General features: G+C 41.9%; 1 protein-coding gene across 1 annotated transcript in view; it reads left to right on the forward strand.

The window, feature by feature from the left end:
• Window positions 1-3394: 3394 nt before the first annotated feature.
• Window positions 3395-27077, forward strand: part of trim71 (tripartite motif containing 71, E3 ubiquitin protein ligase) — a 39938-nt gene continuing 16255 nt past the window's right edge. The window contains exons 1-2 of the mRNA XM_082520771.1: window positions 3395-5279; window positions 26174-26341. Of these exons, the coding sequence (XP_082376897.1) occupies window positions 4527-5279; window positions 26174-26341 (921 nt within the window). The 5' untranslated portion in view covers window positions 3395-4526. The remainder of the gene's footprint in view (window positions 5280-26173; window positions 26342-27077) is intronic.

Consider the following 27077-nt stretch of genomic DNA (forward strand, 5'->3'; position numbering starts at 1 on the left):
AAAATAAGTATTTGGTCACCTCAAACATGGAAAATCTCTGGCTCTCACAGACCTGTAACGTCTTCTGTAAGAAGCTTTTCTGTCCCCCACTCGTTACCTGTATGAATGGCACCTGTTTGAACTCATCATCTGTGTAAAAGACACCTGTCCACAGCCTCAAACAGTCAGACTCCAAACTCCGCCATGGCCAAGACCAAAGAGCTTTCGAAGGACACCAGGAAAAGTATTGTAGACCTGCACCAGACTGGGAAGAGTGAATCTACAATAGGCAAGCAGCTTGGTGTGAAAAAATCAACTGTGGGAGCAATCATCAGAAAATGGAAGACATACAAGACCACTGATAATCTCCCTCGATCTGGGGCTTCACGCGTGGGGTCAAAATGATCATGAGAACGGTGAGCAAAGATCCCAGAACCACACGGGGGGACCTGGTGAATAACCTGCAGAGAGCTGGGACCAAAGTAACAAAGGTCACCATCAGTAACACACTACAACGGCAGGGAATCAAATCCCGCAGTGCCAGACGTGTTCCGCTGCTGAAGCCAGTGCATGTCCAGGCCCGTCTGAAGTTTGCCAGAGAGCACATGGATGATACAGCAGAGGATTGGGAGAATGTCATGTGGTCAGATGAAACCAAAGTAGAACTTTTTGGTATAAACTCAACTCGTCGTGTTTGGAGGAAGAAGAATACTGAGTTGCATCCCAAGAACACCATACCTACTGTGAAGCATGGGGGTGGAAACATCATGCTATGGGGCTGTTTTTCTGCCAAGGGGACAGGACGACTGATCCGTGTTAAGGACAGAATGAATGGGGCCATGTATCGTGAGATTTTGAGCCAAAACCTCCTTCCATCAGTGAGAACTTTGAAGATGAAACGAGGCTGGGTCTTCCAACATGACAATGATCCAAAACACACCGCCCGGGCAACAAAGGAGTGGCTCCGTAAGAAGCATTTGAAAGTCCTGGAGTGGCCTAGCCAGTCTCCAGACCTCAACCCCATAGAAAATCTGTGGCGGGAGTTGAAAGTCCGTGTTGCTCGGCGACAGCCCCAAAACATCACTGCTCTCGAGAAGATCTGCATGGAGGAATGGGCCAAAATACCAGCTACTGTGTGTGCAAACCTGGTAAAGACCTACAGTAAACGTTTGACCTCTGTTATTGCCAACAAAGGTTATGTTACAAAGTATTTAGTTGTATTTTTGTTATTGACCAAATACTTATTTTCCACCCTGGTTTACGAATAAATTCTTTACATATCCTACCATGTGAATTCATAGATTTTTTTTTCACATTCTGTCTCTCACAGTTGAAGTGTACCTCTGGTGCAAATTACTGACCTCTGTCATCATTTTAAGTGGGGGAACTTGCACAATCGGTGGCTGACTAAATACTTTTTTGCCCCACTGTACTGTTTATAAGGTGGGTAAAACCTGCAGTCAGCTGAGACTGGGAAAGGTTTCTCCCACTGAAAACTCTTCATCCAGATGAACAGAATCAACTTTCTGGGATTTCCTTACCTGGATGGTTGAGCATGCATCAAGACTGTCCAGATGGGTCATTCTTTACATGCATGTGTGTCTACTCTGCACTGATTAAACAGCACTGTGAAGGTGTGGCAGAGCTTCATACCCACCAGGGGGAAGTATTGTGTTAAGGTAGGGTCAGCAATGAGACAAATGCTGCCATTTAAAAAGGCAAGTGGAGTACAATACAGGCTTTAATGGTCCCTTTACTGACCCCTCGGTTTCTTACAATATGTCAGTATGTGATGGTGAAATCACTTTTGAACTCACAAGCTTCACTGCCTTTTAGAGCTTCATTTTGAGAGACGCTCAAGTAATAAGGAGATATGTCTTTAACAATGAGAGTCAAAATATGCCCTCACGTGTCTGTGGACTATGAATATCTGTAGAGACGACACTTTATGTGAACTCTGTCAAGAGATCACGAAGTCAGATGATACAGCGAGCAGGAAAACGGGCGCCTGTGCATGTGTCATTCCAGGATGGCACCCTAACAGAGGGCCGTTTGTCTGACTCATTTTCACTCAGAGCAGTGGTCTTAATGAGCGCCTTCTTCAGTCTCTCAAAACAACCCTTTGCACTTTGGCCCGTGTCATCTGACAAACAGGGAATTCTTCTTCTTCAGCTTTAAAGAATACACTAATTCTGCAGTCAGTGCCACGAGCAATCATCCGCTGTGCCTGCAGTAGCTTATTCGAGGAACAGTGTAACACATCGTGCTTCGTGGACAGTTGAGTGCAATGTTCTCTCACTTTGATCATTTCCACCCATGATTGCGTTGATATGACAAAACTGAGGGAGGATGCCACCGTTTAGCCCACTTTAGCCACACCCCTGTGTTGGTGAACCCTGTGGCATTAGCTTAGCAGAGCATCTACTGTTATTTTAGAGAAAACAGAAAATTCTTTGCTTGATACAATGGATTAAACTTAAAAAAAAAAAAGAGAGTGAGTCTGTAACTACATCTGTAAAACATCCATCCATCATCCACATACAGAGATGCGTCAGGGGAAACTCGGGGTTCAGTATCTTGTAGAGACTGATCAAAATATCGATGGTATTGATGTCGGTTCAACACTAGCATGATATGATTAATGCTGTCCTCCAAGTTCAGTATGCAGCCCACTGAATTGTGTGAAATTAATTATTATTTTGGAAGTGAAAAAAAATCTCAAACATGCACAATATAGCCTATAACACAGTTAAACGAGAGAAGCTGGCCCAAAGAGACAGGCACATTTACATTTCAAATCCCCCCCCCCCCCCCCACACACACAAAAAACTATTTAAAAATACACAAAGTTTAGTTTTTTTGCTGTGTTAACTAATTATTGCTGAACTTAAAAAATCACAGTGATTTACAGGTCTTTAAAATATGACAAACTCCTGTTCCCTACATAAGATGGTTTGTAAATTAAAAGTATCGGTATTGTTTTCAGCAATACTGACTGTATTCACTTGGTAACAGATCAATATCAAAATGTGGACTATTGCACAGCGATAATATCTCACCAGAGGACATTTTGAGTTACATTTTGGATCAGGCAGGGTTCGAACCCCAGACCTTACAGTTGTCGTCAGTACACGCGGATCGTGATATTTCGTGCATGTACAAGAACACCATTGAGGTTACTCAGTAAAATTGACATTTTCAGGCCCAGATTCTCGACTTCGGCAGCCATTAGCTAGTCTAAACTAAAAACAACAACTATACTCTTTTATAATAAAATATACGCGCAGTATATTATGAAGGGAAGGTAAATTGATGACAGCGAATCCCTTTAAATTCGCACTCACGCGCACGTGACCACATACCCCCAGCTATCGGGAGCGTGCGTTTGGCGCACACCCTTCTCTCCTCCCCTAGGGCGGAAGTAGCTGGCTCCATTTCTCCTCCTCAGTCCGATAAGAGCAGCTCGAGGAGCTGCAAGCCCAGCAGCACGCGCATGAGAGCGCACAGCTTGTTTTTAATTTGACTTTTTTTTAAAAAAAAAATTCATCCGAGAATAAAAGAAAAACCAGCAGCAGCACATTAAAGGTCCAAACTGTCGCTGTACCGAGTTTCACCTGGTTGTAAGCCACCGTTCCCACCCCCACCCCCATACACCGAGCCGGGGAGAAAACCCTGCGCATTCCTCCACGCAGAACCCGGAGGGAGCGACCAGCAGCGGGGAAAGGTGAGCTGGAAGGGGGCCTCCTCACAAGGTGGGCCGGTGAATTCTCCCACACTGGGGATAGACGCGCTGTCTTGTGGTCTGGCTTTGTTGGAGGCTCGCTGTGGTTGTTGGTGAACCCTCGGTGACCAGAGGCACGCTATGATACCCTTGCTTTGATGAATAATTTAAGCTCTCGCGGTCCAAGGCTCGCGCTGCGACAACCATACGACCGTTGGCCGCCTGAACGGATCCCGACGGTCAGCCACACCGGTCTGAATTTGGAGGCTTAGCGATAACGGAGAACTAAAGGGAAAAAATTTGAGGTAGCTACTCGTCCGGGTGCTGCTTTGTAGCTCTGTCCTGTAGTCATGTTGCCGATCTGGTGGGGGAGGAGAGACCGAGCCCCCCAGCCGACCCAGTATCTTTCCATTTTCGGGTTTATGTTATGAGCTATCCCGAACAGCATCGCACTATTTTTCTCCACGGAAGCACCAGCGTCGTCTGTTGCTGAATGCTGTATTTAAAAGGAGGACTGTCGGTTCTGCTAAAGAGAGAAAAAAACGCCTCACACAACTGATTTAAGTATTCTGATTTTTCATCTGATCTCACAACTGTTTTTGAATAACTTTATGAATAAGTGGCTACCTCCTTGTTTTGTTTTTTGTGGCAAATCTTTCTTCCTTTTTCATTTTTTAAATCGTTGAATCTACCTCAAACACCACATTAACGCGGAGAGATAATTATCTTCTACACACCCCAAACGGGCTGATGTGTCTCCAAATGAATACCTCAGCCTCGTCGTCGTGCATGTTGTAAACTGAGCCCAGTTTTGGTGACGCTGCAGATGGCTTCGTTTCCCGACTCGGACCTGCAGACGTGCCCGCTCTGCAAGGAGCTGTGCGGCTCTTCTGCTCCCATTTCCTCCAGCTCTTCTACCTCATCGTCTTCATCTCACACCTCGTCTTCCTCCAGCCAAACCACCAAGAGGCTCCACGTTCTGCCGTGCCTGCACGCCTTCTGCAGGCAGTGCCTGGAGGGACAGCGCAGTCCCGGGGACCCGCTGAAGCTGCGGTGCCCCACCTGCGACCAGAAGGTGTCCATCTCAGAGGCCGGAGTGGACTCCCTGCCTTCCTCCAATTTCCTCTTCAGCAACCTGCTGGATGTGGTGGTGAGCTCAGAGGAGCAGATCCAGAACAAGAATGGCCACCACCACCACCACCACCACTCCCGGGGAGGTCTGGGTGGAGGCTCCTCTGGCTTCAGTCATCCGTCACGTGGAAGCCTGTTGCACTCGCACCACCTGGGAGAGCCTCAGTGCAGCTCCTGCGACGAGGAGAACCTGGCCACATCCCACTGCCTTGACTGCCAGGAGTACCTGTGTGATAACTGCGTGCGAGCACACCAGCGGGTGCGACTCACCAAAGACCACTTCATCGAGCGCCTGGGAGAGAACCTCCATCTGAGCAGGGTCAACGCTAACAGCAACGCCAGCCAGCCAGGGATGTCAGTGTCCCTCGCCCAGTCCCTGCAGAACAATTTCGCGCTGCTGTCCCTGTTCCAGGATCGCATGAGCTACTGCCAGCACCACGACAGCGAGGTAAGTCCAGCACTGGGGAGGACAAACACTCATTCATAGTACCAGTATGTTATAGATACTGGCTAGTTTTTAGTCTCAGTATGTAGTATGGAGTCATACTGGGGGGCCATATGGCCTTGGATTCAAAGGGAGCTAACTGGCTCTTCACCTAGTACCCTGGAGATGAACAGGCACGTGTGTTAAGCTGGATTTTCTCTCTCACACACACACACACACACACACACACACACACACACTCTCTCTCTCTCTCTCGCTCTGTGTGTACACAGAGTCTGGTTAATCTGTACCACACCATCCATTCAGGGCAGACAGAGGCCCCTGTAGTAAGTGCACACATGTTTCTCTGACTGTTAGAAGTTCTTGGCTTTGGACATGCTGTGGAGATCTACTTTTGCTCTGGTAATGGGAAAGACAAGTTGGAATTCTCTCCTTGTGCGCTGTGTGATCTGGGCAGAACTACAAAGGCCCGTCAAACAGGAAAACAGCTTTTTCTTGGTAGAGTCATATGGTCAGGAAGAATAACAAATAGCACCAGCAGGAGGTCTTGGAATGTCATTTTTGACCCACTTCTGGTTTCTGTTGAGTTGCTTCCAAATAGTTCTCACCGCATCTTCTAGAAACAAAACGCAGTTTTGCCCGAGCAGGTCAGCAAACCGGTTGATCGAGAGTGGTCAGCAGATGCAGACCAGTGCAGAATATCACCCGGTACATTTACCTGCATTCTAGTAAGTCACTTAATTAAACAGAATAATAGACTGCAAATGTTAAAGCAGAGCTAACTTTTTCACATAACCAATAACAGACGTGGGTTGCACATCAATCTTTTAAGTTGCAGCAGCATGTGTAGCCTTGTCCCAGCAGTTAAACGCTGTAGACGCCGCAGGATGCCATTCATTGTTAACAGAACCTTGCAATGACTTAAGGCTCGCTGTGCACACTGAGAATACAACGCTGAGAAATAAAGGGTTTGACTTTATGAAAATGTGCCCTTTCATGACCAGACGGCTATTTGCTTTGTTCTAAACTGAAGCAAATTGTCATCACCATCAGCCAGAAGGTGATGGTGATGTCTTTTTATCTTTGTTTTTGTCGTCATTTGTTGCTGATTTTTGTTAAATAACAAAAGTAATTGACTTGTTTTATGGTTTGAACTTGCCATGAGACAAGTTTTAACTAATATGGGATTGATGTGATGCAGCTAACATCAGTAAAGGTTATTTGTCAATATCGGTCTATAAGGCCAGTATCGGCCAATAGAGATTGAAAATGTGACGTCATTCAGGGGTAAAACCGCAAAGGATTCTGGGAACTCATGGCAAGAGGTACTAGCGCACGCAGGCTTTCAATTGAAATTGGTTACACAGCGATAAAAAGAAACAAAAAATGGCAAGAAGCTGTTGTATTATTAACTAGCGGTCGCATGTCAGCCACGGGAAGCCGACGGGTAAAGAGATCAATTGTTATCGGATTACGTCGTTGAAGAGAAATTGTTCGAGCCATGTTTCCGAAGTAACAAAGAGCCGACGGATGGCCTGGATTGCAGCCATTCAACGACCAAATATAACGTCCCATAACACTCCAGCTCACAGGTTAGTCTGCTCCAAGCATTCCCACAAAGGTCAGTGTTTTTTAGCAGTTAATACGTCATTTTTCTTAACATAATTGGTGATATAGGTTACAAGCAAGTCTGGCGCTGAACAGAAATTGTCGCGCTATGCTCCTGTGTTTATTGTGCATAAATAGTAAATTGTCCTGACACAATATTGGGTTTCGCTTCTGTTATTACCATGGTACATTGACAAAAACATATACTTTTATTCACAGGATAAAACAGGTTTTTTTGTATCACTAATTGCCCAGTACGATTACAGCATACAATATTATTGTCACTGCTACATATCTGTAACGCGTACCAGAAGGTATTTCCACTATTAATTACTGTTTAGCTCAAAGTTCCCATTAATAAACTGTTAACGAATGTGTATTTATGAAGACTATTTGTGAGACTGGTAAACTTATGATACGTACGATGATTGTCCATTGGTAGCATTTAAGCATAAGAAAAAGAATAAGAATATGAAACCTTGGATAACTAAGGGTCTTGCAAATGCGTGTAAAAAGAAAAATAATTTATATAGGGATTATATAACACATAGAACAAAGAATGCGGAAATGAAATATAAAGTTTATAAAAATAAGTTGGTATTAATATTGAGGAAAGCCAAGAAAGACTACTATAAAAAACCTTTTCAGGAAAACAAGAATAATATTAAGGGCATTTGGAATATTTTTAAGGAGGTATTGGGTAACAAGAACACACCCTTAGATCGGCCTAATTATTTTATTAAGAATAATCAAGTTGTCGAAGACAAGACTGAAGTAGTAAACAAATTCAATTCCTTTTTTGTAAATGTTGGACCTACTTTAGCAAATTTAATTAGGAAAAATGACGATCCAGAATATGAGGAAGCCTGGAAAGGAGATAATAGAATGGTTAATTCCATATTCTTGGCTGATATTACCATAAAAGAAATGGTAGCAATTGTAGAAAATTTTAAAAATAAAAAATCTACTGACTGTGATGGTATAGACATGGTTATAATTAAAAAGACTTTAGATTGTATAAGGATTCCTCTTTGCTATATTTTTAATCTTTCGCTACAATCAGGAGTATTTCCTGATCGAATGAAAGTGGCAAAAGTGATACCCTTATATAAATCAGGAGATAAGCATAGTTTTAACAATTATAGGCCAGTGTCTCTTTTGTCACAGTTTTCAAAAGTGCTTGAAAAACTCTTTGCGCAAAGACTTGATAGTTTTATTGAAAAATATCAACTAATAAATGAAAATCAATTTTGATTTCGTAAAAATAGATCAACGGCATTAGCATTGTTGACTTTCATTGACGATATTTCATCTGCAACCCATAATAATAATAAATATACAGTGGGGGTATTTGTTGATTTAAAAAAAAAAAAGCTTTTGATACGTTACAACATTCTATTTTGATTTCTAAATTGTATAACTGTGGTGTGAGAGGAGTGGCATTGAATTGGTTAAGGAGTTATTTAGAAAATAGGTTGCAATATGTACATTATCTCAGCAATACCTCTGAAAGATTGAAGATTGTATGTGGCGTTCCTCAAGGTTCAATTTTGGGACCTAAACTTATATATTTATATATTAATGATATCTGTGACGTATCAAAAAGGTTAAATTCTATTTTATTTGCAGATGACACAAATTTTTATTGCTCTGGAGAGAATTTGAAAGATTTGGTTGAAATTATGACTTCTGAGATGTTAAGATTAAAAAATGGTTTGATGTAAATAAATTATCTTTGAATCTGACAAAAACAAAATTCATGATATTTGGCAATCGTCTAAAGGAGGATGAAGTCATTATGTCCATTGATGGAGAATTGATTGAAAGAGTTACTGAATTTCATTTTTTGGGTGTAATAGTAGATGAAAATTTGACGTGGAAATCACATATTGACTATATTAGAAAGAAGATGGTTAAAAGCATTTATATTTTGGGAAATGTAAGAGATTTATTAGATTATAAAACAATGCGCATTTTATATTTTTCATTGTTTTTCTCATATTTTAGTTACTGTGTTGCAGTTTGGGGGAAAACATATGAGAATACTATAAAACCTCTAAACTTATTACAGAAGAAAGTGATATGAATGATTCATAATGTTAAATATAGAGAACATACAAATAAATTATTTATAAAATCAAAATTATTAAAATTATACAGTTAGCTAGGACTACACAAAGATTAATGAGTCCAACGGTTAGGGGTATACGACTGTGGAACTCTCTTCATTATAATTTAAAGAATTGTATAAGTTTACATTGTTTTAAAAAGTGTTACATGCTTAAAACGATAACTCAATATGAAGAATGCGAATGAAATTGGAGTTCATTGAAAATGGATCCATTATAATTTTTTGTTTTATTTATTTTTATTTTATTTTCTCCTTGTTACTATGTGGAGTGGTATATTCTGATTGTAAATTGGTCATTTGGTTTGGGTTAGGACCGGAGATAAATGTTAATATTAGTTTGTTCCCTGATTTTTGGTGCCCACTTGTAATATAAGTTGGAATGTAGATAGGGGGCGGGGTTTAATAAGAATATTTTCTTCTTCCTGCTCCTTTTCACACATGGTTGTAGTGCTTTATTGATAGAAAGTGTGGTTGGTTTGTTTGATTTGTTGTACCAAGTGTTAAATAAATAAATGAAAATGAAATGAAAATGGTCTTTCGTTCTACACGGTGCATTTCAAGGTCCTGTACCCATCCGTCGGTAAACTGTACCTGGGCTTGTTGCAGTGACCTGAAGTTACTAAACTTCATGAGTGTATGCACTCACTCCAAGAACCGTATAATTAGCGTGGTGAAAGTTGGGCAGCACGCTAACGTATTTTGTCCACTCTGTGTGCTCGTAAGGGTCTAACCCTTTCACTCCTTTGATTTTTTTCTTTTTTTTTTTCCTCGTGTCTTTCTTTGACTTTTCATCAAGTCTGTCTTTGTACGGACTGGCATTGTTGCTCTTCTTCGTTTTGTACATAACTTTTTTGGGGAGCAAAGAAAAAGCAAGAAGGTATTGGAACCGGAGAATGAACGTTTTGCGGTGCTGCAAATGCTCGCATTTGATGCGGTACTTGGATTGTTTTGCCACGAGTTCCCGGCATGCAATGCGCGAAAGTCACGTGGTCTGTCAATCTCTATAGTTATTGGCCCCTAATTGTGAGTATAAGAACAGAAATATAAGAACAGAAATGCATTGGGGACTGTTGTTTCCATTGTTTCCAAGATGAACCTTTTTATGAGCAAAACACACACAAATCTACCATCATTTCACACACGAAAAACCCAACTGCAGTTCCTTGATTGGCCATTTGAGGCCAGCTCCAAAAATAAGTCTCTCTTCATAGAGTCTCATGTTAAAATGCATTTAAAGCAAATATAAACCTGTTTATAGTCTGGCTTAAAACACATGTTTGGTCTCTATGAGTGGTTTAACCCTTAATAACAAATGTAGGAGGGGGATATTTAGAATTTGCTAAGGCTTAAAGTTAGGGGTGTGGCTGTTTTCCCAGTTCTCGGCTTGCCTAATTTGAGCCAATGACCTGCACGTATCAGCTGTATTTGTGCTGTTGGTGCCTTTGGAGCATTAGGGTGGTTAGCCCAGTTTTATTTGCCGGAGGTGATGAAGGCTCCTGTGCTGTGTGTTAGTGTGTCACAGGAAATAAATCCATGACAAGCAGGGAGAAATGGTGGCTGTCACAGATGATTGAAAAAACAGCCTGAAAATGCTCACCCTCTACGTGCTGTGCCTGAGGCCCCCCAGATACCTAAGGGGAAAGCCTGTCATTAGTGCTCAAAAACTTCTCAGGGTGTGTTAAGTGCTCAGCCTTAAAGCACCCACAAGGCGGAGGCTTGTGAAGGGTAAAAAAGAGAACAAACAGCCTTAACCCTCTCTGTTTGAAACAGATGTTAGGAAAGTCAAATGTTGCCATTTAATTTTGCCAACAATAATGTAACAACACAGGTAATGTCTCCCAAGTAAAGTATCAGTTTAATGACTTTGCCTCCCCACCATTAGCGCTGTTTAGCTCAGCTTCCTCTTGCTTTACTTTTAGCTGTTTACTGGCGTGAGTGGGGTTCAGTTACCCGGTGTTCGTTAAAATGTGTGAAATTTAAGTAAATGGGGCAGTGTTTAAAAACGTAACCCAACTAATCACTAAAGCCCAGTTCAAATTTCCAATTTAATTTTCCAATTTAAGTTTGTTTGTTTTTTTAAGTGTTTTTTTTTTTTTTTTTTTTTTTATTAGAATAACCCCTACCCCCGCATACCCCCTGTCCATTGCCAGTAAGTAGGTGGGTTCAGTTTTCCAGTAAGGGCTTCATTTCCCATTCACTTACTCAGAGCTTCAGCCCTGGGGGAGGGAATGACACAGGAGCAGGCGAGTCTTTCTTTGCCTGCAAGCACTGAGAAAGCTGAGACATTGTCCAGCATCCAGGACTGTGTCTATCATATCTTAAACTTTCATCAACTGCCTAGTCTTTCTGACTGACGGGAGAAACAATTTTAGCTTTTTTATAGTTGGTCGTTTTTCATCAAAATCAGTTTCTTGTGTTATACTAAATCCTGTATACTAGTCTGCCTTATAGTTTACACGAAACCCATTTGAAAGACAATTTCTTAGGTTGTCTGAGGTAGGGGATTGGTTTCTTTGCTCCATATTATCATTGCTGATCTATTAAGAGTTGGAAACCTTTTAAGAGTGACAACATGATTTTAATATCTGGCAACAAAGTATCAATAGGAGATAATTTGATGTAATCGCTGAAGTGATAAATTTCACATCTTTTTTTCTGTCATCCAGTTACTGACATTTACGGCTTCACTTGTGCACAGTGAGTCAGTATAGCTTCTTCATAAACCACATATAGTCTCGTACAGTTCTGGGTATGAGAATGTAAAGGCCTCTCAATACTCTTATACAGCAAAGTTTTAATCAGATGTTTATGTACTGTAATTGTGTGCATCATGGGAGCTAGTTACTGATCACGGGGCTCTATATTTGAATTATCCTTTATAAATAGACATGTACTAGAGCAATAAAGGTTTTCTGCTTGACCGTCTGCAGAATATATTCTGACTAGTTGCTCCCTCTCATGTAAATCCAGATATTCATGTTTGTCTGGCGTTCAGCTGGCCATCAGCTGTAGGCTCTGTGTGTATTCAGGTGTAACTCTTAGCAGAAGTCGAGAGGTGTTATGTGCGGCTTTTGCCTGGGCTAGTTCTTCGAGGCTGGCTTGGTCTGCGAGAGCCCTCAAGAGTTTTTCTAGGAGCTGTTCCATCTGAAGAGTTAAGCAAGCCCACTGAGGTACTGTTTTGAGCTGTTCTGAGATTCAAGATGGCCATTAAGAGGCAAAACTTGACTCCAGAAGGACTTCTGATAATATGTGCTGAACTTCCAAACTCCCCCAGAAAACATTCTGAAGAACACTGGTTCAGGCAGCGGTTTGGTTTGGAGAAACACTAAAAGAAATGATGCAGTGCAGTCTGCAGACGTGTAAAGGTTTGGTGTTAATTGTAAGCAGCTGATGCTTCTTATTTCGACTGTTTGTACTGGCAGCTGCTGACGTGCAGTGGGAATCCTGTCTGTTGATACTCTGTGCATGATCAGGTTTTTCAGCCTCTTCAAGCATTGTAAGAAAAGATGTGATGGTGTTGGAGAGACGTGCTGAAACCCTCACTCATGTTTAACCTCATTAGCTGTAATGGAGAAAGCCACCCCTCTCCCCCTTTAAAGAATCCGTATAATGAATCTTAATTTGCTCTGGCTTGAGTTTTCTTGCCGTTTGCATATTTACCCTACTGGTTTAATCTACAGATGACTCGTTTAAGGTATTTTGGCTACAGCTTGGATTTGATTGATTTCCAACTGGTGGAATTGCCAGTGAAGAGTTGTGGATGGGAGACAAAGCTCTGTAGGCCGTAAAGGAAACTGGCCACACAGTATAAGATGTGATAGACCGGTCCATGCATACTCGCTAAGAATTGTTCACAAAAATCAAAACAGCTTTTTTTGAAATCTGGCAACAAGGGAAATGGCTACAAAAACAACACCACAGTGACAAAAAGCCACAGACTGAGCAGCAGATATATCATCGCCTTGATGTCCACCTTTGTTGTCGCGTTCGCGTTACATATTAATTGCATCACAGGACGCTCGGCTGCATTACTATGATGACGACCACGCACATTATGCATGTGGTACTCGATTGTTATGGAAAAAGAGTCGATCTGAGTAGGTTGTAATTTAAAAGGCGCTTTGTGGCGTTCCAAAAGCATGTGTCCAATAAGGAAGTTGAAGAGCACCTTCTGTACAACGTCAACTGTCACAACATTGCTGAAGGGTGTTTCTCTCGACTCTTCTTGACTTCTACCGGCTGTTATAAATGACGATACTGATCAATCGTCAAATGGCTAATGTTAACTGGTTTGCACTGCAGATATTCCACATTTCAAGAAAACATGTGGTAATATTAACATTTTATTTAAATTTAGTTATCATTTAAAATGTAAAAAAAAAAAAAGGGAATATCATTTTATTCATGTTTGCAGGCAGCAGCACTTGTGAGTGTGAGCAAATCAAGAGCACTTTCCATCCTCCTTTTCCAGGTAGCTTCAGGTGCTGATGACACACCGTCTAATTTGAGGTGTGAATCTTCTCAAACAGTGCCAACAGCAGTATCACATTGCAATAGTAGTGACTCAGCATTATATCCAGTGACACAGCACTGTCAACTACGCCTGTAGTTGTAGTGTTCTGGCTGAAAACCTCAAATAAAAGTACAAGAACACAATCTTGTTACCAGTCAGGAATGCACTGATATATGAATATTTTCTGCCTGGGAGGTCATATCTTGGGTGAAGCTTTTTAACCAGCTCTGTTCTTTCACTGTTACTGCATCAGTAATGTCCATCAACTTTTTGCTCGCAAATGCTGCAGCATGCTGATATTGATTGATTTATGAGGAAAAAAAATAAAATGCGAAATGAGGATGTAAAGATTTAAATTTGTGACTTTATGTATGCTATCCTCTTGTCAAGAAGATGGTGGAGAAACTTGGGTTAATGAACTGTGGTCATCCAGAGTTCTTTTTTTTATGGCTGAAGCTTTCTATGACTTTATTCTCTTCCTCTAAAAGAAATCTAACTTTAAAACTTGAGTTTTAAATTGCTCTTAATGCTTCTGGCTGGAGAGCTGGTATTGCTGCACTATAGATGACGGCCAAGTGAATATGTTGGTCTACTTTAGCAGCATAAATGCCCCTGCTCCTAATCTGGACTGTGCAGAGAGTGTCCCACGCTGCGTCTGTGTGTTAGTGTGAAGCAGCAATGGAAAATTGGATTACATCGAAGGAGTGCCCTCTGCTTGCTGTGGTGTCACCCTCCAATACCCAAATACATATGGATCCTGGTCTGAGAGAGGGATAATGGTATGATAATCCCACAGAATGTCACCCTGTGCTTCAAATTAAATTGTTGTCGCCATAGCTACGTGGGTGGTTGTGCACGTGCGTGGTTTTTCAGCAGCACACGCCCAAATAGTCTCGGGGGTTGGTGGAGCAGCCTGAGAGCAGGCACAAAGTGGATGCTGGGCAGTGAGTACCTAAATTGTGCAGCGGTATGAGGATGAGGTGAAGTTGAACTAATTACTTTGACGGTGCTCTCGTATCTGCTCAGGGACCAGTTGGGTCAGGATTTAAAGTCACTACTGGTGAGGAGCGTTTGTCAGGCTTTTCCACAGTTCATCTTGTTATTTGTTAAACTTTACTGAACCATTGTCATGTTCTGCCAAGGAATGTGGTCACTTAAAACACATGCATGCTCGGCTCTGTGATCCTGAGCGCTACTCCCCCCTCTCCCAGAGCTCGCTAACACAGAATGTTTGTAAGGAAACCTAACCCAACACTGACGCTGATACAAGGCCAGAGGAATTCCTGTAACTTGAGTTTATACCTCCTGGGTTCTCTTTCTCCCCCCTCTCTCTCACTCACACACACACCGGGTATTTCCTCTGTCGACTCCTGTCTTTCTCATCAGCACTCTGTTCTGAGTCAGAGACGATGACCATTATAGATGCAGAAAGTCTCCTCGGCGTGATGTAGCAGCTGTTGCTGTTGAGGAGCGAGTGATTTCTTTTCATCACTCAAAGTATCTGTACGAGTGTGGCAGCAGCATTTTCATCCAAGAGCATCTCCCATCTGTAGGTAGTTATCCTCTGAAGAGGATTTTAGTGTTTCTGTGTGTGTTTCCACACAGCCACCAGAGTTGGATTATATGAAGTTGGACTTCCAGAGTTTTAATGTGCAACATGTGCCTAGTAATTAGAAAGCATTCCTTGTTTCCTGTGTGTTGTGACTGTGTTTCATGTAGGCTAAAGGGAAGTGTGTGTGTGTTGACTTTGAAGTCCATTCGAGGACTTTGGGCCATATAAATTTAATGGATAGAAAGGAAGGCATTTATCACATTCTCTCTGACAACTGGATTTAAAACCCATTCAAAACCTGGAGCCTGCCACTTCCTCCTCCGTGGCTGTGTCCAAATGGGGTTTTAATTGGCCATTATTTGACCTCACTCGGTGGGATTGTGTTGTTAACACATTTGACTTTATTTGGGTAACACTGCACAGCTTCCAGTCATAATTTGTCCACCTCACTTTATTTAGTCTTTAGGCTTTAAGCAGGTGTTTGATGCAGTTGCGGTAGTTTGCATGCTTTGTTGTTACTTTTGGATGTGTTTTCCATGACCTGCTTTTTCTGAAAGATTGCACATTTGTGCAAGTGAAACACTGTGTGATAACGCTGAGTTGTTCAACACAAAAGGCAAACCAATCACATTTGCTACTTACTCTGGCTCACATTCCAACATTAAAGGTTTCCTCTTCCAACAAAAGAGAACGTTTATTAATCATTAAGATGTTAAGTGTCCTCCTCCTCCATGCCTCCAAAACAGAAGCAACGCTAACATGAAGAAGTAATCTTTGTACTGTACCAACTGGATTTGACCAGTGACTAACGTGCTTTCTTTTTCCAATAAGTTAGAAAAAAGCTGATATACACATTAGTTGTAAAAATTAAGAGAACTTAAGAAAAAAACCCCCACAAACATTCAGAATAACCCAAGACTTTCTTTCAGTCATTTGAATGTTTTATATTAAGAATATGTGTAGCAGGGAAGCTGTAGCTTTAAAAGAAAATAGAAAAACAAGTCTTAATCCTTCCTTCATAATATTAGTTTTGGGCTAGTCTGTATTAGTATCTTAGCCTTTCATACGTAAGAGTAGCTAATTGCCTGATTTGTGGTGATTGCTAGGGCTTCTTCAGTTTTTGAGTGATGGCTCTGTGCTTGAGGAACACGTGCACCAGTTTTTGATGCAACTCACACTTCAGGTCTTACTGCCACTTCACTTTGTGACATTATTTGCAGCCTCACTCACAATGAATCTCTCAGCTTTCAGGGCTGATGTTGTGGTGTGTGACAAATCAGATGATGGACGTGAGACCAAAGAAGGGTGACTGCAAAGAAAGGTGGCAACATCAGAGCATAAGTAATGTGCAGAGAACTGGCTACAAAAGTACAGAAAGTAAATGCTGAATAACAGCTAGGATGGCGGGCTGACTGTGAACATTGTGTTTTTGTAACCAGTGTCAGAGTTTATTAAATACGTTGTGAATATTTTCCAGCAAATGAGCTTTCAAGATAACAGTTGAAGCCTTATGTTAAGAAAAAGAGGGGAAGAGGTGGCTGTGACGAGCTGAGGCTCATGGAGCATGTGGGTTGTTTATTAGGCAGAACGCTGCTGCACATTACATCCTATTCATTTAATTCCTCTTTTCTGCCGGCTTGCGTTTCATAATTGTATTGTTGCGATTATTCCTTTTATCTGCCCCGTCTCTGTGTCATTACTTCAGTTTATTTATTTATTTATTTTTAAACTTCACTGCTCCAGTGAGCGCATCACAATCACTCACATGCTGTCCATGCAAAGGAGGCCAGCTGACTGTGGGTTTTTCCTTCAGCGGGGCTGTCCAATCAAATCGTTGTATTACAGCCACCGCCCTCCGCGTGTTGTAGCTGGCTAAGTTTCAAAACATCGGCAGGAGTGTCCGTGTGCATGTTGTGTTCGTGGCAGCGAGCCAACGGGGGTTGCCACAAGAGGGCGGAGCAGCGGCCGGTGGGGGTGGGGGCGAGGTGTTGAGAATGAGGAGAGAGAGAGAGAGCAATGGTGGGAACAAAGAGGGGAGGGAGAAACTTTGTGAACAAGATATGCAGAGCGTTTTCTCAAAAGATAAGAGTAGGTGTCTGTGATTTGCATCGAAGGACCTTTGTCTGCCAGATGGCTTTCCAAGGATTGCTGGGAATGTTAGGATCAGTTATTCCTCAGATTATCCAGCCCGAACATACCAAAGTGGCTTAGTGCTGATGCTGGCTGGTTAGGCTTTCATAAGTGGAGTAACTCTGCTGATCTTCCTCTAGTTTTCTAATTTAACTCCAGCACATGCTGAAGTTAGTTTGCTCACTGAAGGATGACTGATGCATAAAATCTGCCTGGTGTAACAGCCTGTTTGAAGAAAAAGGACCTCTGCTGTAGCTGAGACAGCTTTTTTTTTGCACTTCACATTGTGGCCTCTAAGTCATGTCTTAGTAAAGGAAGGTTTCGTGTGTGTACGTGCACATGCTTAACCTTATGTCCTGACGTCTGCTCCTGCCTGAAGTTTTGCAATGGGGTGTGCTGCAATTCTGGACTGGTAATCAAGTGTTTGGAAGTTTAAAACCGACACACTTTCTAAAAATGATAACAACAGTATTTATTTAGCTTTTTTTGCCTCTTTGTGATTGTGTGAAATATATTTATTGCTGAACTTTGTTTTACATAAAAACATCTTTCAAGTGAAGTCCAGTATAACTATCTTTAAAAGCAGTGTTTGAAGTTTTGTTGTTGTCTTCAAAAAAGAGATGAGCAGTCTGAGTATAGTAATTACATAAAGTGAGTTACTTAATCACTTGGTTACTTGAAGCTTTATTTTTTCCACTGGTGAATAAAACTGCCTTTCACAAATTCACACTGACATGTGACATCAGCTTCTAGGAATTTTCCTTTTCGCTCTGACCTTTTCTGTCTTTGTGTTGACAGGCAGTTAAAGAAAAGAGCACAGAGACCTGAGGCGATGACACAGATTAACAGAAGGTCTCTATTTAAATGATTCAAGCAAGTCCTGTTGTACTCATGCGTCACTTTTTGAACTTTGGAAACCATTTCCATTTAAAAGATGTTTTAAATGAATTCAACTTTAAACAGATTCATTCTGGGTTAAAATGTTCATGAGTTTTCTCACAGAGCTCTTACACACTGTTGGTGGAAAAATAAAATACAGGAGGAAACGCGTTTGGATCACAGCTGTTTTTTAAAATTATGAAATTAAAGTGTAAACTTGCTAAATCTTGCTGGCTTCAGCTTACTTCAATTTACTTCAGTTGAGTTTAAAATGATAGTATTTGTACAAATTAGAGGAGGCTGCACATGCGGACATGCAGTTGCTAGCAGGGCTGTGAGTCGGCCTTCTAGATGCTGGAGCTGCTTACTGTCAACAACACTGGAGACAACAATCTTCTGCTTGTGCTGCTGTTGATCATTGAGTCGGCTTTGGAGGAGACGAGGTTCTGATATACAAAGTGTCTACATAGACAGTCACCCTTTGTAGACAAATACCTACAAATTTCAGCTGTCAAACATAAGTGCTTTGTAGGGGCTGACAGAAATATGGTTGCCAGGTCTGAAAATTGCTTGGTTTTTTGTGCAATTTAATAAATTCTTACAATTTTTTCCTTTTCAAATCTCAATCTAGTTTAAAGGTCGTGTTAACAAGAGTCTCTTAACTGGTAACAAGCTGAATTAAGCCGTAAGTTTACAGATATCCAAGTGTCTCTGCCCGGCAATCTTGGCAGCAGGAAAAACTCAGGTTTTTTTTTTTTTTCTTGTGTTGGTTTGTGGATAAAGCGTGTTGCGGGCTGGTCAAATGATGTGATGGTAAACTGCTTTATTGACACTACTATGCTTTGTAAAAGTAATCCAGCAGGTTAACGTCTATTCATTGTCTGGTACCAGTGGGCAGCTGTAGAAATTCACTGCTGCAATGCGTGCGCGATTAGTTTTTTGTTTTGTTTTTTGAGCAAACTTGTTTTCAGTTTCCCAAGCAGCCCTGTTTCCGTGGCACCACTGTGTGACATTACATGGCCCTCGTCCCTTCCCCCCACTCGGCTGTGCACGCAGGGAGCGCATGCATGCTGCATGCAGTGATTTTTTTTTTTTTTTTTTTTTTTTTTTTTTAAATTGGCTATTGAAGTTTGTGCCCCCCCATTCCCAGTGCATTGCATGGTGGGAAAGGGGAAACAGGATTGATCCTGCTGCTGTGTGAATACAAATATGGGGAACTTGCAGCCATTGTGGATCGCTGTTATTTCCCTCAGGAGTTAACCTTTTTGCTTTGTGACGGTGCTGAAACTATTGGCATTTATTTAAAAAGACAAAAATGCAGCACAACGTCAGATTCGGGTGAAAATGCACACCCTAACTCATCAGTGTATTAATCAATTCATGATTTTGAGGTTACAAAGATCAACACTAAATTTTTTTTATGTATTTATTTTTGTCATTGAATCAGTTTCTGTTTACTCCTCTTCCTCTCCAGCTTCTCCTCTTTGTTTTTAGTTTTATAATTTTAAGATTTAGGATGCCTACATTTCATACAATAATAATAATAATAATAATAATAATAATAATAATAATAATAATAATAATAATAATAATGGATTGCATTTATATAGCGCTTTGAGGGTCTCGAAAAGCGCTTTACAATTCCACTATTCATTCACTCTCACATTCACACACTGGTGGAGGCAAGCTACAGGTGTAGCCACAGCTGCCCTGGGGCAGACTGACAGAGGCGAGGCTGCCATATTGCGCCATCGGCCCCTCTGGCCTTCACCAGTAGGCGGCAGGTGAAGTGTCTTGCCCAAGGACACAACGACCGAGACTGTCCGAGCTCGAACCGGCAACCTTCCGGTTACAAGACGAACTGCCAACTCTTTGAGCCACGATTGCCTCTGTTGCTGTTAGCAATACTAACAGCTAAAATTGAAGTTCACAACACTGAACAATGATTTTGGGGCAAATTTCAGGGGTCAGACCTCCTGTTTGAACAACATTAAAGTGGTAAACATAGGTTATCATAAATGTTAAAAAGTTAAAGTTGTTTAATGATTAAATGGCTAATATTAACGTGTATTGATGTTAGTCCTTTTGCTATTATGAATTACCCAATAATAGTATTTATGATGTGTTAGCTAAGGTGTTTACCATTTTCATGAAATCGTCATTTCATTTAACATTCTCATTACAGCACAAGGCTTTTGTGAACTGTGGAGCCGAATGCAGAAGAACCAAGAAGGTATAGGAGCAAAATAACATTCAAGCAATAAAAGTGTGCAAAGATCCAGCAGTCTGGACGTGATTGGTACTTGACCCTCTGTGTCACCATGCCTTTTGGATGTAGACGAGCAGAATGTCCCTCTGCCTGAAGCCTTTGCTCGTGCCACGCATTAGTGTGTAATAAATAATGTTGGTGAGTCTGCTCTGCCTCGAGGCCTCCCCTCCAGGCTGTTCTCTGTGGAATTTACAACTTTGATGGCATTACCCACATTTCACATCTTTTCATGTTGTTCTCATTTCTTCATGGCAAGCACATGGTGCTGCCTGATGTGACATCTACAATATTTTGGACATGTCAGAATTGTCTCTAGGGCTGCCACAAACGATTATTTTGATAGTCGACTAGTCATTGATTATTTTTGCGATTAGTCGACTAATCAGATCATGCATCCATTGGACGTAAAACGTACAGCTTATTGCGCCAGCAGCATCTGCTCTTATATAACTATCATTAGCTTACAGCTTTAAGTGCTAACTAAAAATAAAGACAAGATGATAGTTTATTAAATTTTAATGACATTTGCAGATTGTTTCGGTGGAATTTAATAAACTCAGCCGTGTGCTCCTTGCTATCTAAAATATAACAGGACACCGGAGTATATTCTCGAGCATCTCACACTTCTGATAATCAGTTGCCTGCTTGACGTTTATTCAGCTGTGTAAAAAACTATCTTTAATCTCAGACAAACCGCTTTACTCAGGAACAAATAAAATACTGAAAAAAGCCAAACAATAACATTTTAAGTTATCTAAGTAACTTTTATCATGTTTAACCTGAGTAGCGAAAGACGGAGGTGGGTTTGAAAATTATTTGCCGGGAGTCCGGTGTTCTCACCGGCTCTAGTGAGCCTTGAACCCCAGCTAGCTATCGAGCTAGTGGGTAACAGACGTCTCCGAAAACGTTTGAGCGCTTTTGAAAATATCTGGTGTCTTGATAAACTGAGCAGATATTTGAGGTTTACACAGCTACATTCTCGCCTGAAAATATGTTAAACATTTATTTTGTGACCCAGAAAGAAAAATAAGAGTAATATTAAAACTAACTAGCCGCCGCCATTGTTGGAAACTGAGCAGGGCCGCGCTATGAATTCTGGGATAGGTTGGGCCACGAAGTATACACCCGACCTATCCTTCAAATCTGGGAAAATGAAGGGCGCATTTGTCGGAGTCTTCAAATTTGGACAGTCTTCGTCGTGTCGCTGTAACGTAATCGGCCTACAAAAGTGGGCACAGGAGGATGCGGTTCCTGAATTTGGACACAGCTACGATACCGGACACTGCTTCTTCTTTTTCGGGGTTTAACGGCAGCTGGCATCCTTGTACATGCAGTGCTGCCATCTTCTGTTTCAGTCCGTTATTACACGCTTAATTCCTACTACTTATTCCTGCATGTTTTGGGATCTTACAAAGCTTCAAACGACGCGTCAACTATTAACAATTTTCAACACCAGTGCACATGTTAAGTTTGAAAAGTGAATGTTACAGTTGGGTCTTTCAAAGTCTGCAGACTGTTAAAGCTTTGCTATCTCTTTGATAGCTTTGTTTTTTGTTTTCCATCCTAGTGATGGCCTCTCTCTTAGCCTGGCTCTACCAGAGGTTTCTTCCCGTTAAAAGCATGTTTTTTCCTTCCCACTGTTGCCAAGTGTTTGCTGATAGGGGGGTGTCTGCTATTTGGAGGTTGCTGTATTATTGTAGAACCTTTATCTTACAGTTATAAAGCGCCTCGAGGCAAATGTTATTTTGATTTGGCAATTGAAGTTCTAGTCAGACGCTTTCAAATACAAGTCCAACACCTGTAGTCATCTCAGAATATTTATGTAATTTGTAATTGGGTGACCAGGGAACAGGCTTCACCTGACCATGACACTGCTCATCAATAAATTGGCCAGTTACTTTTGAGCCTATGAAATTGGGGCACTGTTTACTTAAAAATGACCATAAGTCCTAAACAGGTAATGCAAAGTTGTGGTGGTACATAAACACAATTACAGAGTGTCTCACTGTCCAAAAGCCTGTGGGCTGCATCTGTAAATTTTTTTTTTTTTTTTAACTAAACTCCTTTTTAAAAAGAAAGTAAATAGTCTTTTACAAAAACTGGTTTCCTCCATAACAGCTCCAGGGGAAGAATTTTGAACCTTTATTAATATAGGGTATTAGAGAGAAGACATGAAAAATGTGAGACAGCAGGGGGAAGACAAGCAGTAAAAGGACTCGGGCAGATTCAATTTTTGACATTTTTTTTTTCCCCCTTTAAATTTTAAAATCAGTGACTGTGTAATACCCCTGTCCTTTGCAAATAACTTGACACATCACTGTTTCATTAAATGTTAGCATTTAACCTCTGGGCAACGACAGGATGGCAGTGTCTCTCTTTCATGTACAATCTGTGGTCCTAACTTAAAGCCACAACTCTCAGGCATGATTCTCCTATTTCTAATAAAAACACAGTCCTTATACAGTTTAAAACTTGCAAATCCACTTCAACCGATCTCCTAGAAAGAACCTGCCTCAGACTGAAAGAGGTACTGAAGACAGAGGCAGGCTGAGAGAGAGCACTGCCTTAAAGAGACTGTATTCTGTGCAAGTCAATAATATCGATCCTTGCTCCTAGAGGCCTGGTGGTGTTATGTAATCTCCAACACTGTGTGTATGAGAGAGTATGATTCACCTCAAGGACCGTTGATGACATGTGTGGAGCAGATAGGATTAAAAATGTGTGAAGGGCCTTGCAGCGAAGATCTGCTACCGTGAAAGAAGACTCCTGTTGTTTTTCTCTTGGCCATGTTACAGCATGCACAAATGGCAGCCTGAAATAACACAGCTTTGAGGTATTGGTTTCTGAATGACCCATATTAAACTTTAGTGATGATAGAGGTGTTCAGTGGAATTGATTCCCTCTATTTGTCACCCTAAATGATTATAAGAAGAGTCTTCATCTAAAATTATTTTCCCACCCGCCTTAAACATGGATTTCATTAAAGAACTGGTCATGCAGTAGTCACTTGGAGGAGTTGCGTTTGATCCCTGTACTGCTGATTTGCAGCTATTCGTCAGTCGCTCAACCCCACCCCACCCCACATCACCTTCCTCATCCTCCTCACCCCCTCCTCTCCAAACCAGCTGCATTCCTCGCTGTTGTGTGTCCTGTGCTCCTGGAATTTGTGAGAAGTCATCGGGGGAGGGATGGGACAGGAAAGCCGGGAAGAGGAAGGCACTGAGTGACAAAGTGGTGCCGAGATCGAAGTGAAGCACTGACGTTAACAGAAGGAGAGATTGTAAGAAAAGCACAAGAAGAAAAGGATCCAACAGCCAGAGGCAGAAAGAGGAGGAAGTCTGATAAAGGGGGAGGTGTGCGTCCTATTAGATTATCCTGCTCCCCAGGGGAACAGCCAATATTGATGAATTGATTGCAGGCCCCTCCCCATCCACTCAGGTCTCCTGCTATTGGGTGCCACTGATCTGGTGTCTCTTTGGGATATGACGCCCTGTGCATATTTAATTAGCCCTCCATTACAAGCGATCGGTATTCAAGCAGGAGGGTTTAAAGCAAAGCTCAGCGTTTAGCAGCAAAGGTTAAATGACATCTTCCATTTCTGTCCTGAGGGACATTTTTGTCCACGATGATCAGTGCAGCTTTTACCTCATCTCCTGTATGTGGTGCATCCTGATAAACATGGGAGCATATTAGCAATATTTGTGTTAAAATCTCAACAAGCCCAAGACTTCTTTCCAGATTGAGTATTGATTGAGTTTTGGTGGCCTCTTGGCCGCCATGTTTAAGAAGAGAAGTGCGCTCAGGGGTTTTGAGCTCTGTTTGAGCCTCCCTGCTAGGACATGCATATGGATAACTTCTTTATCATTCAAAGCCTTTTCTCTTAAATTAGGTGTGTGTGTGTGTGTGTGTGTGTGTGTGGGGGAGTGTGTGTGGGAGACTAACTCTTATTGTGGTGCTTAATTTATTCATGCTGCTTGTCTCATTTTACCGTCGACCTTTTGTTGACTCACAGCAGCAAAACACAACGCCGACGCTGCATCCAGATTATAGTTGAGATGAGGAGTCGGGCACCGTTTCAGAAATAACATCCATCAGTAACAGGCGTGAAAACGCATATCACCTGAACTAGGGCTGGGCGATATGACCCAAAATTCATATCTCGATATTTTTTAGCTGGATGGCGATATAAGATATATATCTCGATTTTTTTTTTTTTTTTTTTTTTTTTTTTTAAGCCATAAAGTAAGAACAAAAAGAGAGTTCTTAGTCAAAGCTGTGTCCCAGATGTCACACAGGCACTTTTATTAACATACAGCACAGATGTACATGAAAAATTACTCAAAATTAAATTATGAGCATTCATTAAATAATAATGCTCCATAAATAAAAGAAAACAAGGTTGTTTTTGTGCTAAACAAAGAGCTCACAATTGTGCAGTCAAAATGTAAACTAAAAGACGCTGAGCGTAATAACAAAGACAGATTTCACAGCTGCTCTGTTCCCAAGTTTTACTGTGTGACTGATAGCCTGGAGTTTGAAATCCGCTTCATAACCACGTCTCTTACAGGTGCCATTTATGGTCCTTATACACACACAATACGGTAATATTACGTTGATGCACAGTACGTATCACTCCGCGAAGCTCCTCGGTAGCCATAATGCGCCGACAATCTATCAAGCGGTGCAGCTCCGTAGCTTACCAAAGTCGTACTCAAACATTTTTGACAGATTGCTGAGCTCCGTGTACCACATAAAATCGGTTCGCGGCCATCAAGCACAACCAGAATTCATACATAAGGCGCGCTATCAACTTTTGAGAGAATGAAAGGATTTTAGGGTTAGCGCTGTTAGCTCGTTAGCATGTTTAGCTCATTAGCACGTTGACGCCGTCCAGCCCCACGCATGGGGCGATGCGCAGTAACTCGTTAACGGAGATTTGCCGTGTCCGTCTTGTCGCTGCCTGCACGTGAAGCGATGGGGGAGGAGGGGGAGTTGTCTTCAGTGAAGGCGAGGCGGAGTAACGTTGCGTAGAGACAAAAGTGGACGAAAGAGAGGCAAACTTGCGGCTCCACAACTATAATTATAACGTAACATAGACTATATCGATATAAAGGATATTGTCACATCTTATATCTCGTATAAAAATATATCGATATGTTTTAAAAACTCGATATATCGCCCAGCTCTAACCTGAACATTTGCTGCTCGTGCTAGTAGCGATTTAAAATGCAAAAAAACAAAATACAGCATAGATGGAAGTCATCCAGTCAAACCAGACTCGTTTATCTTACGCTGGACCTCAGTGCATCGCCCTCATTGTATCCACTCTCTAAAACGAGCTGCTTTAGGTCCCGCCCTCCCTTTAAGCCAGCTTTCTTCTGTTTGGTTGCTCCACATAAACCGACGGTTCGAGAAGCAGATGGGTGGGGCTTTCTTTGCCAGACACAACCATATTAGCAGTATCCGAAAGAGAAGACTTGATTTTATTATTTGGAGATGAGGTTCATGTGTCAGCATGTGTGTAGCATTAAGCCCTATGTTAAACTGTTCTTATATAGCACTTTTCTACTCTACCCAAGTACTCAAAGCGCTTTGTACAATATGCCTCACTCACCCATTCATATAAGCACTTTTTTTTTTTCCTTTTTTATGTAAGTGCTATATAGCTATCTAACATTCACACACATTCAAACTCTGATGCATGCCTCTGAGACTGGAGTTGCTGTGGTCAGCACCCAGACTTTGGCCCCTTTGAGCTTGATGTTGATGTCTGAACGCACAGCTGAAACGATGCGTGTGCTACCTGTTTTCTCAGGTGTTTCTGTTCTTCTGTGAAACCTGCACGGTGCCTATCTGCAGAGAGTGCAGCATGGGCCGTCACATGGGCCACACTTTCGTTTACCTGCAAGACGCCGTTCAGGACTGCCGGGCCATCACCATCCAGCTGCTGGCAGATGCACAGCAGGGACGACAGGCGGTGCAGGTAGGACCGCAACCTCACTGATGATAAATTCTGTTGTTTGTATGTTGGTGCTGGTGAGGTGACTCAACACACTGTGTTGGAGAAGAATCAGAAGAACGTGATTTGAGTGCTAACTCAACAAACCCAAACAATTCAAGGACTTACAGGTAAGGTTGTCCTACTTCTGACAAAAACAAGGTTCTTGCCAAGATTAAAATATCCAAATGAACCTTTATCACTGCCTAATGAGGCTGAGTGGAAACTAGAGAGCAGCTGTGCGTGCCCCCCCCCCCCTTCAGGACAGAGTGACCACCTATGGGAGACAATCAGCTTCAATATGTTTGAGAGTGACCAGTCCCTGGTGCTGGGAAGCCTTAGGGGTTAGAGGTCTCCAGCTGGCCCTAAAAGAAGGGGGGGGTGGGGCTGTATGGAATGAGTTCTTTTGAGTGGGGGTGAGGGTGGGGGGGATAAGGCTGAAGGTCAAAGGGGAGGAGGAGTGGAAAGGAGTATGGGGGAGGGTAGATGAGGTATTTAAAGGATTTCAGAGAAAGGAAAACTCCCCTCTTCTTTCACAGAAGTGCAGCACTTTGCCCCCCTGTATTCACTCGCTCCCCCTCCACCTCTTTCTCCCACTCCCACACAAACACACAACACCTCTCTTCATTTACATAATTATAGATTGGGTGGCAGCTTCCTAAGCCCCCCCACCCCCAACCGAAATTCCTGCTTATACAGTGACACATGAATAAGTTGGAGG

Source organism: Aulonocara stuartgranti (assembly GCF_965226115.1).
Source record: "Aulonocara stuartgranti genome assembly, chromosome: 22".
In the NCBI taxonomy this organism is placed as follows: Eukaryota; Metazoa; Chordata; class Actinopteri; order Cichliformes; family Cichlidae; genus Aulonocara; species Aulonocara stuartgranti.